The sequence below is a fragment of the Peromyscus californicus genome, unplaced genomic scaffold (genome assembly GCF_007827085.1).
Source record: "Peromyscus californicus insignis strain IS unplaced genomic scaffold, ASM782708v3 Scaffold_24__1_contigs__length_46423439, whole genome shotgun sequence".
NCBI classification, from domain to species: Eukaryota; Metazoa; Chordata; class Mammalia; order Rodentia; family Cricetidae; genus Peromyscus; species Peromyscus californicus.
The window spans coordinates 9453128-9470964 of NW_026294535.1; the positions used below are offsets into that span (position 1 = coordinate 9453128).

The window sequence follows — 17837 nt, forward strand, 5'->3', positions numbered from 1 at the left end:
TATGCTCTAAACTTTCCCCAGACCTTAAACTTCTGATTGAAGGAACAACCATTTGGCAGTATGGGAGACATGGTCCTGAATGGGATAGAAAATGCTGGGGGGCTCAGAGAAGATCTTTCTGAGCCTGTGTCATTAGGAGGAAAATGCAGGGCATGAGGGAGCCAGCCCTGCCACATCTGGACGAAGACAACGGCAGACGCTTTAAAGCAGGTGTCTGCATGTGGCTCTCTAAAGCAGAATGATCTGTAGGAAGAGGAAGCATATGGAGTGGGGGCCAGAAGATGGAGCACTGTTGCTAAAGTTTTCCTGCCTGGCCCACAGTCAGGACAAATCTCTCTCACCTGCCAGTCCCACAGCCGCTCAAACCCAACCAAGTAAACATAGAGACTTATATTGGTTACAAACTGTATGACCGTGGCAGGCTTCTTGCTAACTGTTCTTATAGTTTAAATTAATCCATTTCTATAAATCTATACCTTGCCACGTGGCTCGTGGCTTACCGGCATCTTCACATGCTTTTTGTCATCGTGGCAGCTGGCAGTGTCTCTCTGACTCAGCCTTCCACTTCCCAGCTTTATTCTCCTCCTTGTCCCGCCTATACTTCCTGCCTGGCCACTGGCCAATCAGTGATTTATTTATTGACCAATCAGCAACACATTTGACATACAGAACATCCCACAGCAGAGCACCTTAGAGGCAACTGTGAAGACTTTGGTTTTCTTCTCAGAGAAGGCAAGCTGAGTGGCATAGTCTGGCTCTTGTTTTACATGGGTCGCTTTGGTTCCTATATTGTAAATATACACTAAGAGAATAATAGTGGAAATGACGAACCTCGTTGGGAAAGAAAAGGATGGTCGGGTGAGAAGAGGTAGGGCTAACCTCAGGTAGTGAGAGTTGAGTAAGTACGTGCAGGAGGATTGATGCTGGACATAGAGCGTGAGATCAGAACTGAGAACGAGGGACTGTGGGCCTCTGGCTGATTGGGTTGGGGCATTTCAGGTTGAGATGCCAACTGAGTGTCTGAGTAGAGGTGTTAAGTCAGCTGCTGGGTGTCCCAGTTTGGAGTTCTGGGAGAGAGGTCTGGACTTGAGATGCCAATATGGGATTTAAGACCAGGAAAGACCACCTAGTATAATCAAAAATGATACAAGAGTCCAGAACTCTAGTGGTCCAGGAATGGCTAGCTAATAGGAAGCAATAGGAAACTAAGAAATAGACAGGGTGATAAAAATGCCTTGAGTAGGACACTGGAAAGGTCTTTCCATTTCAGTAGAGCAACCTCAGGTGAAGACTTTGCTTAAAGAACAAGGAACTGAGCTCAGCATGGAGAATGGTATTTGATAGAACAGGAATGTTTTGCTCTGTAATGGAAGATTATTTAGCTTTTTTTTTTCTTTTTGAGGATGTTCCAGTAGGGAAGGCCTAATGGATGATGAGAGAGAGAGATGATTTTCTGTAAAGGACTAGATTGCTATCAGTTGAGTAGAAAAGAAAGCCATCTCTAGCAAGAAAACTTTTGGAGATTGGAAGCATTCCTTCTGTTGTACGGCTAGATTTGAATGCAGTTGTGTTGTGCTGATATTTGCTGAAGTGGTGTCATGGTAACCCAAGGTACAAGATAACAAGGTCTAGATGTACGCTTTAAGGACACAGGCAAAGTGTGTCGAGGGAAAGTTCTGAACCAAGAGAAAATTATATGCCTTCTTCTTTCTTCCTTCCTTTCTTTTTTTTCCTCCAACTTTTTGAGACAGGGTCTCTACATAGTTCTAACTCCCTAGATGGACCATGCTGGCCTCAAACTCACAGAGATCCCCCTGCCTCTGCTTCCTGAGTGCTGGGATTAAAGGTGTGCACCACCATACCCAGCCTAATTACATGCCTTCTAATGAGTATTAACTACATCATCAAAGAAGTACAATTATGTTGTTGATGTTGTCACAATTATAAGAGTATTATGGGCTGGCAAGATGGCTCAGAGGGTAAAGGCACTTATCACCGAAGCTGAAGGCCTAACTCTGACCCTCAGAACCCACAATCCATGGGTTGTCCTCTGATCTCCATACTTTTGCAAATAAATAAATAAATGTAAAAAAAAAAAACTAAAAGACTACCATATCTTCACTTAAACCCCACTTGTTTGGATTTCATAGTAATTCCAGCTCAGATAAACTAAATCAGCTTTTGTGGTCCATGTGGACAGGGCGGTAGGAGAACAGTGATAAGCAAATGAAAGAGCCAAGGGATGAGTGATGTTCTTTTGCAGAACTGTCTCCATGCTCTGCCGCAGCCTCTGATACAGAGGGTGCAGTGACAGGCGTCCCTTCTCTCGCCAGCAAAGGTGACAGCCTGTGGTCAGTCTTCATCAGGAAAAAAAAAAAAAAAAGGATTTTTTTTTTCTTTTTCCAGCAAGAACTCTCTAAGGTTGATCTCTGAGACATCTTGCTAGAAGTGTGTCGGCAGTGACTTGGTTTACTAACGCACACATGGCAATAATGAAATAGACGAATGCAAATGATAATGAGTAACAGTGCTGACTGTCTCTGTAGCACATTACCGTTTACCAAGAACTCCTAATGGATTCCATTTGTTCCTTACATGTGTCTGAGCGCCTCCTGTGTTCCAGGCCTCTGGAAATTTAGCTGTGGAAAAAGAAAATCCCTCTCTCATTTAGAGGGGCTGATGAGTTAACCTGGTAAATTAAGTAAGCCAGGAACTGCTCTTTGCAGATGGAGATGTTCTAAAGGTTCATTAAAACTTAGCTTTGGGGGCTGGAGAGATGTTTAAGAGTGTGTACTGCTCTGGCAGAGGACCCATGTACTATCTCAGCACCCATGACAACGGCCTGTGACTCCAGCTCCAGGGGATTTGATACTCTCTTCTGGCCTTTGAGGGCACTGAGCTCACATGCACAAGCCCACTCATGAACACATAATTTAAATTATTTAAAAATGGCTTTAAGTCATCAATTTTCCAGAACACCTCCCACCCCAGATAAAATGTTATCACTGGTAGTTTCTTTTCTTTCTCAAAGCTTGTTAATCCTAGCACATGTTGTGTGCTGCAATAATATCTTCGTAGATGGAGCGAGTTCCGTAGTGAAAGCTCACCTGCGTTTAGCCTCGTGGCCCTGTCCAAGAAAAGGGCCATCTCGTATTAGGAATTCATCTGTTACAGCTCTCCCACCTGAACTTGGCTGGCAAGCAGATCTGGCAAATTCTTTACTGCCAACAAAACAGCTGGGCTATCCGGAATGTATCTACTTTTTATAAAAATCTCCCTAACTAAGGAAGCTAACTACCTTCCTTTTATTTAAGCTGTATTTTAAAATCAGACTTTTTGCCATTTACAATTACTCACACAACTATTAGGAGTTTTGAAGTTTTCACTCCTTGTTCATCTAAGACTACTTATCCACAGAAGCTAGCTACTTGCAGCAGCTGCCCTAGGCAGAAACATGCACGAACTCTTCAGTATATGTGAGCAGAGGCAAGGACTTTTCTCCCTTCACTGAGGGAATTCATTGGTGAAGTAAAAGCTGCGTAGGGTGCTCTCTACATTGCTCAGCTCTGGTCGTGTTATGGTTGGGAGATACACTAAGTGGGCATTACCCTGTAGAAACCAAACACTTCACACCCTAAAGAGAAGCTGCTGATGCAAGAGGGTTACACCTGCTCAGGGTTTCCCAAAGTCAGTGAGGCATCTCCTGCCAATGTCATATCCTGTCCCCAGGCCAGAGGCTCAGGCTTAGGGACAGGCAGAGAACAGAGTCCCTGAGGAAAAGGTTGAGACTTTTCATCCATTTCTGTGGAATATAGGGCAGTATGCCCTTATGCTCCCCCAGCATAGGGCTGGGAAGGGTCCCAGGGGACATGTGCATCTGGATTGGGAGTGCTGGCCAAGAGGGGAAACTGGAGCATCTTTCCCTGAACTAGATTTGGATGCGCGTAGCACCTCCTGCGCCCCGGAGGACAGACAGGTGTGTCCCAGCGGAGACCAAGAACAGTCCAAAAGGCTGACTTCCGTTCTATGTGACAAGGATGTGTGCGTGCCATGGGAGTTGCATGGGTGTGCAGTGAGAAAGCAGGGTGGCTGAGCCCTCCCCTGCATGCCACACTAGTGTGTGCTGGAACGGTAGTACCAACTGTCACAGCCGTCTGACTCACACATGAAAAAGACCGTATCTTTTCCCCAAGGCCTCCTCCCAAGGAAACACAGAGAAGATGTGCCACCAAGAGAGACCACACCACCCACCCCATCCTCCCAGAAGAAGAGAGAGCACACCCCTCCTCTCTCCCTGCCTCTGGTGTCCTGGCCCATGCTGAGGAAGGGGAAAGTTAGAACCACCAATGAGATATTAGTTTATATAAAAGGAAAACTTTATGACTGAAAAGTGGCCGGGAAGCTATGCCGCCTACCTAAACTGTTAAGTGGTCTTGTTCCTACCTGTGTGGGTCTGGTCCATTCAATACTAATGGTGGAAAGGAAATAAAACTTTTCTGTGTTTAGATAACTGTGGAGTTGAGACCGTACAGGGAAGCAGCCGCATCTCCGGATATTTGCTTCAGGCTCAGAAATCCAAGCCCCCCAGCAGTTCCTCTGCCTTCTGGCCAAGTCCCTCACAGCTTCCCAGAACCTGTCATCTATGCCAACTCCATGGGGCCTTGGCCAGTCGTGTTGTCTCTCCGAATGTTGAACTCCTCCTCTGTCAGGTGCCTGGTGGCATGTTAGCTCCTGGTGCTGTTAGAAGTCTATGCAAGAGCTAGGGGCTTTGACTTACATGGCAGAATTTACTCACAATATGGGTGAGGGGGTTCTATGGATTGAGGGCGTCCTATGAATACATTTAGTGCCTGTAAAGGTATCAATCCAGCTAAGCCTAGAGTCAGCACAGGTGGCCCTCCACATCCTTCCTTTTTGCATCCATAGACACAACTAACAGCAGATCAAAAACAGTAAACATGCTGTACTATGGTGATATTTTATTTGTATTAAAATGTTACTTGTATGTTAATAAATAAAGTTGCCCGGGGGTCAGAGCTATTAGCAAGCCATAGGAAAGCAGGGCAGTGGTAGCGTACGCTTGTAATTCCAGCACTTGGTAGGCAGAGCTGGGTAAGTCTCTGTGTGTTCAGGGATACAGCCATTATTGGATACACATGCCTTTAATCAATACCAATCATGGAAAACCTGGAGGCCTATACAGACAGGCCGTGAGGAGGCGGTCATGTGGTTGGGTTTACAACCAATGAGAAGGCAGGACAGGAACTCTATATAAAGACTTTAACACAGGGGTAGCTCTGGTTCGGAGAGGTAGGACCACTGCAGGAGGAAGGGTAAGGTTTTAGCTCTTAGCTCTGACCTCTTGGCTTTCTTCTTTGCATTGGTTCTGTGTTTCTTATTTAATAAGAAGATTGGTTACATCTACACTGTACGATTTTGTCATATTTTTCAGAGACAGGACAGTAGATCACCTATGTGTTCTGTCATTCGTCCCTAGACAGTATAGTATGACACCTGTGTGTTACATTCTTTGCAGTGTACGGGAGGTGTGTGTAGGTTATGTCCTGGAACCAATCCCCCACAGACACTGAGGGACACTGTATGTTTAAATCAGAAAGAAGCCATTAGGGGTAGGGAAGGCAGGAGGATTAGTCCCCAAGACATGACTTGTCAGAGAATGAATTTTTGGGAAAATAGGATGAAGATCCTCCTTTGTAGAGAAAATGGCTTGAAGCTTAAAGTGGGAGCCAATAAATGGGAGATGGCCAGGCCTCAGGGTTGTAACTTCCATACGGAATACCAGGCATCCGCAATCTGTCTCCAGCACACCGGGCAGACGGCAGAGGCACCAGTGTGGTGGAGAAGCATCGGAACTGGAGAGAGATGCTGACGTCTAGTGAGTGTCTCTGAGAAGATGGCAGAGGAGGGAACTTTTAATCCAGGACAAGCTGGCTCCCATAGTTTGTTTATGGCTGACACGGCCCCTCAGTGGGTTTCCAGGACGTATTGTGGGTATATATGTCCCCTCCCTGTGGTGATCTTCGTCAGATCCACTGGGGTTCCTAGGGACACACACAGGGCTTGCTAAGTGAGTTCAGACCATATCCTGTTATTCAGTTTCACAGTGTTTGGGTTTGGGGATTTTTGTTTGTTTTTTGTGGAGGGATACTAGTTTTTGACAGTTTTCCTCCATAGCTCAGCAAACCTTCTGCCTCGGCCTCCAGAGTACTAGGATTACATTCCCTATCACAGTGTGTTTTGCGGTGACAACATTCACGAAAAGAACTCTGAAAAACTTGGGCCACAAGCGCCACAGGTTGTATGGAAGTTTCTGCTGCAGCACCTGGGAGGGCTGGTGGTTGGTTGAGCGTTGGATTCTGAGCACACATTACCGTTTTAGATGCCTGCTAGTACGGTGGAGAGCCCAGTTAAGACGCTGGTTCGTTGCACCCGTAAATGGCTGCTGAGCTGCCCTGGCCCCAACCCTCCCTCTCAGCAGGGGCTCTTCCAGTACACCCTCTTCCTCAGGGGGCCTGGGTACCTGTGGTTTTTCAGCCACAGAGTTCTGCCCTAGAGATCCCTGGAGGCACAAGTACTGCTTACTATTAGTTCTTGACCATTGAAGATAAGAAAATCCAGATGTTAACTGATTTTAAAGATGCCTTCCCCCTCTGTCTTGAATTCAATGAAATAATTATTTTCTGAAAATAATGCTATGAAGAGGGAAGATGCTGCTTTTCTTCATGGCAAAAGTAAAAATAGTTTGCTTTTATCTGAGGCGTGAATTTATTGGTAATTTCCCTTGACATAGCACTAATGCATAAATGGTCTAGCCTCTCACCCCACCCCACTCCCAGCCAACGCAAAATACTTTTAATCAAAAAGAATGACTTGGAAGTCAGTTGTTAAACCTTGAGTACCCTAAACATTCTTTTAATTTTTTTTTTCCTTAAGAAATGTGATTCTTGTATTCTGCTGTCTCCCTCCTCCCCTTCCTGGATAGATGTTGGTAGCTGCCATGTTTTAAATATTGACAAGATAAGATAGTTTTCTGTTTATACCAGCAGTCGTCTGTCTGTGAAATATGGACGAATCAGAACGCTGGATTCCCTTTCTCAGCGATCCATCAGGTTCATAATGTAAGGCTACGAACGGTTCTTTTCTCCTCCTGAACTTGCACTTGTATAGTGTGTCGCAGTGTTGTGTCACCGGCCCGAGCTACTCCGTCCCAGCAATGCGGAAGATTTGTAATGTCTGGTGGCTTCCGAAGTGCTCTGTCGATTATCCTTCATTCTCTGTGCTTCGTGACTGGTTGACGTGTAAACACTGTCCTAAAATGAGAAACATACTTGGTTTGGAAACCCACAGTTAAAACCCGTCCTGTGTGAGTTTTTCGGCTTTCATTCCAGGTGTCTGTCTTAACGTGCTTTTATAGGAAAAAAAGGCAAAGGGTAAAGCAATACATAGAGAAGCGTGTGTATATCAGCGTCATCCTGCCCATTTTGTACTTCGTGTCCACGAGCTAGTCAGCCCTCTGTGTCCGATGGTCCCTAAGGATTTACGCACTTTATTTGTGAGAAGTACTTGACTTGCATGAGATCCCCTGCAACTGATGCAGATGCTGGGGGAGACGAGCCAGGGAGGAAGGGAAGAGCTCTCACAGCTGTACAGTGGTTCTCAGCCTTTTTCCATTTGGCAGTATTGATTCGATCCTTGGAATGCATGTGAAATTGTGACCCGTTTTATTCTGAGCTGCTTAATATTTGAATATTCGTGTTTTACATTTGCATACTTCGGAAAAAATTACTTGGACTGTAAACATTCTGGCATAGACTTTTGAGTTCATATTTTAAAATACAATCGTATTTTCACATCCATTGAAACTTTCCCCATTGGCTAGTCTATTGTCTGAAAGCTTGAGACGTTTGGTTGAGAATCACTGAAAATTCTTGGGGCGGCATGTGAAGGGCTTCCCTGGGGGTGCCACATTAGGCACATCCATGCTTTTGTGCATGGGACTTCTGGTTCTTGAGGACCATGATATCTGCACATTGCCTGGCCTGGTGCTCCGTGACCCTGAGTCCCTCCCAAGTGCACAGTGCTGACATCAGCTTTTAAGTGTTCCGAAGTGACCATCTCTGCTCCTCTTCAATAGCACACATTCAGCAAAAACACAACTGCATGACCACGCACTGTAATGAGCTCTTGGAGAAGTTTTCAAACAACTGCTGCAAGCCCCTGGCCTTCCCACGTATGAATGTTGGGAGGAGACCCTCCCTTACCATCACATCCAAATGTGTGTGTGTGTGTGTGTGTGTGTGTGTGTGTGTGTATGTGTGTGTGTGTGTGTTCAAAAGTGCAGAGCTCTGTGTGGCACTCTGGAAAGCCTTAGTGATTGTGGGAGGTGAATGTAATCGCTTACATGGGGTTGGGTGGCCCTTCTCTGAAGATCATCAGAATTACAGAAAGTGAAACCTCAGAGTGACAATTGTCACCTCAGAGCATGTTAGTTATTCATTGGGTGCTCTGAAGAAGTAGAGAATGGTGTTTGTTAATATTCAGAGCTAAATTTATAAGCAGGTAGGTGGAAGTAGCTCCTAGCAGAAAAGATTTAAAAGCATCTATTAAAAAAATCAATTAAGTCTCAATTTTAAATTTTTTTTTAAAAAAGAATTATACAAGGCTTAGAAAATATCCTACTTCTCTATAAATGTTAGAAAGCCAAGTCATAATCAAAGCTTTTAATTATTTGCTGGTTTCCCTGGGAAAGGGAAATTGTTTAGAAGAAAATTAAAACTATAGAAAATGCTTCCCCACTGCGTTGTCAGAGTACGCAATGGTCATGTTTGCTACTTGGCACAATCTTAGAACTTTCCCTAGATGTCAGTTTGCCCTGCCTTATAAAATACCACAGAAGTCAAAAGCTGCACTTCCGAGTCATTGATCTAATAAAAATCTACCAAGGGGCATCTGTGAGTTTTATATAACTAAGTTCAACCAGTGGTGTTATATTTTTCAGCTAGTGGTATAAAATAAAGTTTAATTTAATTGCATTATTTTATATATGGCCTAATTACAAGTCCTTCAAACTCATCCAGAGTATGAATTAATGCTTGGTGGCTGATGGATACCTGTTGGAGAGAACCTGTTCCATTTAAAACTCTTAATATCAAAATATATTTTTCCATAATGTTAGAAGGTTGAATTTTTAGTTTACAGTGCTAATTAATGATGTATGTTTTGTCCTGTTTAATGAATGTCCTCCATTATATTTATTTAAAAATAAAATATAAAAAGCCTTAATATATATATATAACATATAGCAAATAACAATAAATGAAGTTTTAAGCCATGACCAAATTCTTAGCATATTAAGGTCCCTAACCTAAAGAGCTTTCTGTAAGTATTCTAAGTGCTAAAGAAAGAGCCTGAAGACAATTATTAAAAGTTATTTGACTCAATTTATCTTCTGTAATTACTTGAGGAAGTCCTCTAAAGATCACTGTGTCAGTAACAGTTTTAAGTATGACCAACATCTCCACCAAACTTTTCCTAGTCCATTGTTGCTCTAATTAACTATTATTGCATCATTGTTCCCAAGGTTAGGCTGTTTCTCATTAAAGAAGAGCTTTTATGACAGCCATTATTTGAGGCAAAAGACTTCTCTTAGGTCTGTTTGATTTTTATTAATTTTTAATAAGAACTTTAAACTGGAAAATTATTGGATTTAATTTAAAACACTTGCCTGAAGAAATACAGGTATTGTATGTATGTATGAATGTATAGCTTGTTCTTCAAGAGCTAACCCAAGGCTTCCTGGTTGAAATTATTTCATATAATTTCAAAATTATGATGGCAAAAGTCATTTATTTTTCAATCCTCTCTGCTACTACATATAGTAACTATGCAGGTCAGCGCCTCTAAGGCTCATTCCTGCTTTAATTCTACCTCAGGGAGGGCTGAGACCTAAGACACTCTCATTCTCTGAACTCTTTTGTCTTTTCCTGGCAGTCAACTAGCATAGCTGAATCCCAGCTCAAGGTCAAGGTCATTCCCATCTTTCACGAGAGTATGATACTAAGCCCATTTGGAGTCCTTCCATTCACATTGACTCTAAAAAGAGCACTGAACATCAACATTTTGATTCATCTAAATAGTCATAGATTAGAGGTTTTTTTGTTTTGTTGTTTTGTTTTAAGAAAGACGAAGTTGAATTTCAAGGAAGAAAAAATTATTTTCTTGTAAATCCAATCCGAAGAACGCTTTTCTTTCTGAAAATGCGTTTCTGGAATTAGCACAAAGCATGACAAAACTCAGCAGAGTCTGTTTCCAGAAAGGTCAATTCAATCCCTGTGGGGAATTTTTAAATATTTAAACATTTAAGCAACATTTCAAGACTACAAGGAAAATAAAGTAAGGATTATATTTCCCTCCCCTATAATTATCTTCCCTCATAGCTTCTAGGGGAGGTCCTATCAGATCACTCTGGATTCCAAAGCAGGTGGTTTGTGACTTTTGGAGCAAATGGAGGCATAGGAGAGCAGTTGATGGCGCTGTCTAAACAGTTAAGTGGATGTGCCACTCATGTCTTCAAATGGTTATTAAATAAGTGATCTTGATGATTACCAACAGAGAAGTGTGTGCTTCGGTTTGTCATGCCCAAAATGGCTGTTCCAACTTCTATGAATGATGTAAACATTTGGATTAGCACTTGGCTTGCAGCTCCGCTTTAAGTCTGTACAGTTTAGTCATGAAGGCGCGTGGCCCAACTGACGGGGAGAGAATGGATCTGCACATGGGTTTGCATGCCGAATGCACTAACTTGTGGAACGTCCCCACTTCCCTGCTTTACTGCAACCACTCCTGCCCAGCTCTCTTCCCGAACCTTCCCCTGCAGCCCTCAGTAACCCCCCAGCTCCTGCCTGTTCAGCTCTGCCAAGTTATACCTCCGCTAACTACAGTAGGGTTCCTGGGGAAGATCTGTTGCTTGGCTGACTGTCACGTCAGCAGACACCCGGTTCCAAGGGTCTTTGGATGTCACCCAAATCTTCCTCTTGTATCATTCCACGGAGTGGCGTGCAAACTTGTGTTGTGCTGTTGACGACGTCACTTGTGACTTACGTGTACAATACCTGTTTCCTGTGCTGCTGTTGCTTTCTCAGGGGAGGCCGGGAGGGAGAGAAGTTTAACAGGATAAGTGAGGGTTGTTTGCTAGACTTGGGGAGACCTTTTGAGAGTTCATGGCTGCAGTGTTTTCAGAGTTATAAAGGTTCTTAGACTCAGCTTTAGAGCAGGAGTGAATCTCACAGAGCCTTCATGTTGCTCTCTATATGGGTTTTTAAGGGCGGTACATAACCAGCTTTATAAAGAAAGACTAAAGAAGTAATAAAAAAGCCAGACATTTGAGAAATAAGGAAAAGAAAATGTCAAAATATAAAATCAGAGAAGAGCTTAATCCTGAAATTAACTGCAATCAGTCATAACTTTTACAAATAACTCGTATAAAGAGAAAATTCCATAATGAGCCAGGGATAGGCCATAAAGTTAAAAAAAAAGTGTTGATGTTACCGTGACAGGTTTTAAATGTCATTTATATATTTTAAATGAGACGTGTTAAAATATCAGACACTAGGTGGATCAGTCGACATACAAACAAGCCCACACCTGAACAAAACAAACAGACGATGGCTGAGAACAGGCAGGGCATAAGGAGTTCTCATTAGACACCTGCTCCCAGGAGAGGCCAAGGGGTGGGCATGCTGTTAACAAGGCCCACCTGTGATGCCAGGCGATCCACGTACAGAAGAAATGCTCCAGGCACACTGTTAGGAAAAGGCCTCTACAGGACTCAGAATTTTCCTTCCTGCTTTTCAAAGCCAGCTAGAAATTTCCAGAAGGCAGGGCCCTTGCCTTGAGCTTTCTATCTTCGGCAGCTGCCTCTGTCCCGCCTAACAGAATTCTAAAATGCACAGAGAGCATGGCTCTCACAGTTCTGAGCCTTTCCTGGAGGCCCGGGCTTCTTTGCTTTTGGGATTACCACAGCCTTTCAAGGGCTCTAGGGAAAGTTATGCACTTCCTTTTTCTCCCAAAATGTGTGCCTGAGGGTACATGGACTCCATGAAAATCCTCCCCAGAAATCCCACCGTGTGTCAGCCCTTTTGCTAGTACTCAGTGGAACTTGGTCCCCAGCAAAGATTTATTTGGTTTGGGAGCTCATAAGGCCTTGTTATATGCTTCCAATACCTAAGGAAAATAATTTCTCATAATTCTGTAAGGCCAACCAAGTTTGGGTGAGGAGACAGGAGCTTGGGGGACGCTTAGTCTAGTTTTAGTTGCGTCCATTTGAGAACAAAGAACTGAATTTCGAGAAGCCAGAAAGCTTAGCATGGAAAAGACTAAAACGTCCCCCACCTGTGACACGTCAGTCAGATTAGAGCCAAGAGAAGACCTGCCAAGATAGAGTTTTGACTCTAAAAATGTTCGTTCATATTAAACAAATGAGATGATGGAATGGCCTGTCTTAGGCCGGGCTTAGTGGACATGTGTCTAATAGGACATCCCATCATATGTGACATGCTTCTGGATGGGGAGTCTCACGTACATGCCAATGTTCATACAAGCACGCCACAGTGTGGACTACTGTAGTTCTGCAGAAGGCGGCTGAGGACATCCAAGGCCATCAGAGAAACACTGCATCTTTGCAGTGGAGTGCCGGTGAGGGAAATTAGCTGTCACCCATTAGGGATTTTTTATTTTAGCATTTTGTGTAGTATCTTACCTGTAAAACCTTCTCCAAGGATATAAAATTTTTCGTAGTACATGATAATGTCATAGTTGGGAACTGAAATGAATGAAACTATATATTCTAAAATAAAAGGAATTCTAACTGAAATTTTCAGTCATTATTTTTTAAATTCAGACCTACTTTTCTGTTGTAACAGAATATTATGAATTGGTAAATTACTTACTAATATTTTCATGTTTTATTTTTAAAATTAATTAGCCTAAGTTTTCATTCTGAAGATAGAATAATTTTGACCTCTCTATTCTCAGCTTTAGGAAAATACAATGCTAACTAATTCATATAGGAACAAAATAATAAATATTTATGTGCACATAACACACCCAAATGCGTTGTACATTTATAGCTCAGATGTGTTAGGTAACCCTAACTAGGTAGACTAGCTAGAGAGAATGAACCTGCTTGCTGCTTATACTGCCTCTAAAATAAATGTCATTTCCAGACAGGGGACTGGGGAGAACCTTCTATCACCTTGCGACCTCCAAACGAAGCCACAGCCTCAACTCCAGTTCAGTACTGGCAGCATCATCCGGAAAAGCTCATCTTCCAGTCCTGTGACTACAAAGCTTTTGTAAGTGACCCCAGACTCAGTATTTGGGCACCGATGGGGATAGAGGCTGCGTTTCCTGGTGAGTTGGCATTCGTTGAAAATGTAGCAAAGTGTCCATCACAGACGTTTCTGAAGGGTTTCTTTTCCCTTTCCTTTTCCTGAAAATGTCCGGATAATGCGGGCTTTTGAACCCTTTAAATCCGGTTAGCATAAGTTTTGCTCTGTGCCTTCGTATAAAGTTATGTATTTCAAAAACCACGTGGCCGGGTGGTGGTGGCGCACGCCTTTAATCCCAGCACTTAGGAGGCAGAACAAGGCAGATCTCTGTGAGTTCGAGGCCAGCCTGGTCTACAGAGTGAGATCCAGGACAGCCAGGGCTACACAGAGAAACCCTGTCTCAGGAAAAAAAAAAAAAAAAAAACGTGATAAAGCACAATTTTAAATAGAATGTTTGCCTAGTATTCGGGGGTCCCTGGGTTTCTTCCAGATATCCATAAATAAAAAGTAAAATCAAAGGAAGCCAGTGTCCTCAGAAGGTCAGGTCTGCCACTTTATATAAATGCAAGATTCTTTCCTTGTCATTAACAATGGATTGCCGTACGGGGCTTTTTTTTTGTTGATTTGTTTTATTAGTTGGTTGGTTGGTGTTTTGGTGTTTTGTTTTGTTTTGTTTTTGTTTCCTTTCCTTTTTATGGAGTGAAAGGAACACTTGTGCCAAGATGTGTGAACAGTGAATGTTCAGCAAGTCCTGTAGGCTTTGGAACAGGAGATGGTTGGCATGACTTCAGAAGGGGGAAAAGAAAAAGATGGCTGAACCTTGAGACTGACTCTCTTTAAAAAAGAAATGTTTCAATTAGGGCAAACTTTCCTAAAAGTGGAAGAGCTAAGAATTTGGCTGAGATCATCTTTCTTAATGATGAAGACACATTCTGGTAATGTCCTCCCAGTCTGGGTGTATTTCACTGGGCTGTCTTCTTCTCCTGTGGCTTGTGGCTTCTCCCAAAGCTCAAGCTTGACATCTGTGAGGCTTTCTGAACAAGGCCCTGTGTGTAGGCTCTAGACTGAGCCTTGGCCACCTTGCCTTGCGCATTCTCAGTGAGCCTGTACTCTCCTGGTCCTCAGGACTGACTGAGATGCCTCCATGTGAGCAGGACACTGTCTGATAACCTCTTCTACAATCCTTATTTTGGTTCAGACTTTAAAATACATGTAAAACTATTTGGAAGGTATCGAAGAGAGGTAAAACAAAAGAACCAGCTGAAGTTCCACGAAGTTGATAAGTGAACTGACTTTATTTTCAGTGTGGGGGCTGGGGACGCACAGACAGCAAAGACATTTTGTTTAAATTGATTTGCCCCACCGGAAGCAAGAGACTGAGTGGGGCTGTGTAGCAGGAATCCATGATTCAATCGCAGAGCAGCAACGTGGCATATCATTCTGGGGAGGTTCTCCTTCACTCACATCCAGCTCCTCGTGTGTCACTCTGCACCAGGGAATCAGCTCTGTCCCTATAAAATGAGAATGACGTGCATTCTCAGGTGGAGGAAGCACCGGGCACACAGCTGTGAATAAAAAAAAAAAAAGTCCAAAACTGCATCCCAGCCTCATAACAGCCCCGTTTTAATTACCTATGCTGCAGAATAAGCCCAAACGGGGCCATGTTGCCTCGCTCCTCAGCTGTCGCATGCAACCCTGCAATTACCCTGATAGTAGTGTGATTTATTTTTTGCAGATATTGCTGCCTCCAGAAAAAAAATGGGAAAGCATTTTTAGATACCCCCATTTTGCAGTTAAAGACAATCTGAAAGCTGACCCCTTTAGAACGTGCCGTAACATTTATAAAGATGGATTCATGGCTCTCAGAAATCACGGCTGACTCTGCCGTGTTCTGTCCATCCGTTCAGGACCAGTTACTGCTAGTTGTTTTAAAGTTATCAACGACTTACAGCCAAGAAGCCTCGCCAGTAGCCTTCCCACAATTTGTTTCCAAATCATTACTCATATTTATACTCTCATTTTAATATGTCGTTCCAATTATTGTGTGTGTGTTTTAGTATTTAGGTTCTATGCTGATCAAAGAGCTTAGAGGGACAGAGTCAACACAAGATGCCTGCGCAAAGATGCGGGTGAGTGTTGCCAAACTGTTTTATCTTGGTAGCTGGAGTACTAAGCGCCGGGTGTCCATGCAGATTACCACCTTTCGGATTACTTTTTTCTTTATCAGTTTGTCTGTTGATCACGTTGGTGTTATGTAAAAAGGTGTTTGGGCTTTGTTGATGTTTAGACTTGGGCTTATCTGGCTGTAGTTTATGATAATGTCTCTGCTATATTTAGACCATATTACATTTGCTTCTGATTATTTTTAAAGAATGAAAGTTAACTGTACAAACACTGATCATCCTCCAGATTGGGGGGGGGGGGTAACCTTTAGTCTATTTCGAGAAAATGATTTTAAGCACCAATTAGACAGTCTGAGAATGCTCACTGGAAAGCCTGCTAATGCACCAAAACCCATCAAAACCAGAGGTACCAGGAGCATGTTATGTAAAGCTAACTTTGTGTGGACTCTTCTTAATTGTTCTTGGTTTTATTTAACTGCAAGAAGAACATTTGAATCTGAGTAGAGTGGAACATTTAAGGGCAGTGAATATTGGCAGAAATGCAATTATGAATGTCCATAATCAGTGGCCGCTAGAACCATGAATTTTAAGCAAAGTACATTTCGCTTTTTCTTCCCATTCTTGCTTCCTCCAGAGCTGACATGTGGATAATATGGAAAGATCTGACACTAAAACATTAAGACTGTTGGACCTATTTAGAATGGCAAATAGTCAGAATCAAATCAAATCGCAGATCCTTAGAAAAAGGGCCCTAGCTTTTATTTGTGGCCAGCATTTCATCATTAGTTTCATATGAGTGAGTAGTCTGGAGCTTAAATAATGAAAAACATGTAATTGAGCTAAAGCAATTTTAAAGACAGATTCGAAGTGTTTAGTGTTAATTGGAACCAAATACATGTGAATCTGCATAAAAATAAGACCTTGGTACACAATCACTAATTTAATATCTTGATCAAACAGGGAGCAAAATGATTAAAATAGTAGTCTAACCCTTGATGTGGTGCTAACACATTCTGATCCTGGATAATCTGTCACTGCTTTCTTGCCTCCGAGTCCTTTTATTCTTGATACAATGTTTTCATCCTCAGAGAATTACATCAGATTGAGTGACCTTGAGGGGGTTCCTGGTTTTATAATTCTGGGAATCTTGTGTTCTGAATAGAATATATCTGACCTAAATTTGTCACCACTAAACAATGTGAAAAAGAGAAAAGTTTTCAATCATCAAGCCTCAGTGATTTCAGAGATTTTCAGGAGCCTATCTAAGAAGTGAATTCGGTGTCTTTCAAATTATACTATTAACTAAATTACCTGAGTCCAGCCACTACAGGGTTCTAGTCAACATAACCAGTGCATTGTGCATGGAGCATCATTAAAATACACCAGACTTGTGATGTGAGATTCTCAGAATTGAATGGATCTGAAATTACATCCTGATAGCAATAGCAAAACCATTTTAATAGTCTCAATAGAGAATAATTGAGTTAAATATTTGTCTGTGGCCTAAAATGAAACTTAGAAAAAACTGCCCATTTAAAAACCATTCCTCTGTTCTTTGGGTCATCTTTCTGGTTTGCTTCCTGTTTATTTTAGGTAGTTTACATGAAAATTGAAACTTCATTGCTTCTTAGAATATCATAAGATCTCATTTGCTATCTTGATTAAATACATTTCAGGTCTTGATATGGTAACGCAATTTGCATTCACTGAGGCCCTTCAAAGGCAGAAGGGAAGACCTGAGCAGTTGTCTAAGACTGTTGCATTGTGAATTAGAAATTTCACCAACTAAAAATGTTGTGCATCTCAAGTCCCAATATAATCAAGTTCTTGCCAGCTATCATATTTTAGGACACAAATATCTTAGAAGTCAATGTACAGTAATAGTATTAGGCTAAAGCACTGCAGATCAAAACTTAACCCAGTTTAATCTTTTTAATTGAGAAAAAGAAGTTTCCTGCTCTATAGTATGTGCTTTAGCTGAAATGAAAACTTCTCAGTGAGAATCAAATCAGATTTCGAGAAGTGTTTTCTTAAGTGTCATTTGCTAACAGAGATGGCTAAGATGGGGCTCCTACCTTCACTGCATTGACAGTTCCCTGGAGGGGACCAATGTGTGAGCATGTGATTCTCCTGGACTGGTAGATGCATCACCTAAGATGTGTCTTCACACTGCCACCAGCTGAAGGCATCCTGATGAATGATCCTGAAAATAAAGCTGTGGTTTCCTGAAGTCAGTTCATTAGGGCTAAGTACAGTTTGCACTTGGGTGCCTAGCCCAAGAGAATTGCATAGTGTTTCAATTAGTCCATGAGGTGGGCACTGCCCTTATCCAAGATGCTTGGCTCCAGAAGTAATTTGAATTACA

General features: G+C 42.4%; 1 protein-coding gene across 15 annotated transcripts in view; it reads left to right on the forward strand.

Annotated features, from left to right (window-relative positions):
* The window catches only part of Anks1b (ankyrin repeat and sterile alpha motif domain containing 1B), a 1024799-nt gene that overhangs the window by 959504 nt on the left and 47458 nt on the right, over window positions 1–17837 (forward strand). For 7 of the 15 annotated variants that reach the window (XM_052753099.1, XM_052753095.1, XM_052753094.1 and 4 more), the window contains 2 exons: window positions 13245–13373; window positions 15407–15478. In XM_052753099.1, the coding sequence (XP_052609059.1) occupies window positions 13245–13373; window positions 15407–15478 (201 nt within the window). Of the gene's footprint in view, window positions 1–7064; window positions 7140–13244; window positions 13374–15406; window positions 15479–17837 lie in introns of all 15 variants that reach the window. The other 8 variants (XM_052753096.1, XM_052753098.1, XM_052753092.1 and 5 more) reach the window with 2 other exon arrangements.